At 66.4% G+C, this 909-nt stretch overlaps 1 protein-coding gene across 1 annotated transcript in view; it reads left to right on the top strand.

Annotated features, from left to right (window-relative positions):
• The window catches only part of MAN2C1 (mannosidase, alpha, class 2C, member 1), a 13,708-nt gene that overhangs the window by 275 nt on the left and 12,524 nt on the right, over positions 1 to 909 (top strand). The window contains exon 2 of the mRNA XM_010002247.1: positions 171 to 296. Coding sequence (XP_010000549.1) covers positions 171 to 296 — 126 coding nt within the window. The remainder of the gene's footprint in view (positions 1 to 170; positions 297 to 909) is intronic.

Genomic DNA, 909 nt, shown 5'->3' with positions numbered 1-909 from the left:
CCCCCCCTGTTGCCCGGGCACAAGCCGGGGCAGTTGTGGCTCCGGGGAGGGGCAGCACCGGGATGTGGAGCTGCTGGGGGAGCAGGGAGGGCTCTGACCCCCCCATCCCGGCCCGATCCCCTCCGGACCGGCCGTAGAACCGTGTCCCGTGTGTCCCCCCCCTCCCGCAGGCTGTTCGGGGATCGCTGCCCCCCGGCTGCTCTTTCCTGCTTCCAGACCCCCCGGCGCATCCCGTACCGCGAAGCCGTCGAGCAGGAATTCCGACCCGTCCGAGTGGGAGATTCTTTCGGCCCCACGTGAGTAGCCGGGCCCCTGGTGGGGCTGGAGCTGGTGTTTCTGGGGGGTCCTGCGGGTGTCAACCCTTCCCCAGGCCTCCGACATCATCCTCCTCCCCGTCTGGGTTGGGTCTCTGCCCTGAGAGGAGGGTCCACAAGGAGCCTGAGATGTGTCCGTGCCCAGGGCTGGGTTCTTTTCTGCCCATCCTCATGCTCGGGACTCCGGTGGTGGCCTCTGCCTGGGATCTTGACGCTTGGTCAGGGCTGGGAGAAGGTTGAAGGGTTTTTCCCCAGCAGTGGTCAAAGATGTGAGGCTACTCTGCATTGCTCTGGGGTCCCAGAAAGTCTGGACCGTGGGGTTTGTGTGCTGCCTCCTGAGCTCCTTGGCCCTGCAAAGTGCCTCCTTGCAGCCCGGGCACCTGCCTGTCCTGGGGCTGTGAGCTGTGCCCTGTGAGTGTGAGCTGTGCCCTGTGAGCTGTGCCCTGAGGGCTGTGCCCTGTGAGCTGTGCCCTGAGGGCTGTGCCCTGTGAGCTGTGCCCTGAGGGCTGTGCCCTGTGAGCTGTGCCCTGAGGGCTGTGCCCTGTGAGCTGTGCCCTGAGGGCTGTGCCCTGTGAGCTGTGCCCTGTGAGCTGTG

This window comes from Chaetura pelagica, unplaced genomic scaffold (assembly GCF_000747805.2).
Source record: "Chaetura pelagica isolate M959 unplaced genomic scaffold, ChaPel_1.0 scaffold887, whole genome shotgun sequence".
Classification (NCBI taxonomy): Eukaryota; Metazoa; Chordata; class Aves; order Apodiformes; family Apodidae; genus Chaetura; species Chaetura pelagica.
The sequence above is the reverse complement of the archived record's forward strand: the minus strand, read 5'-3'. Positions and strand labels throughout refer to the sequence as shown.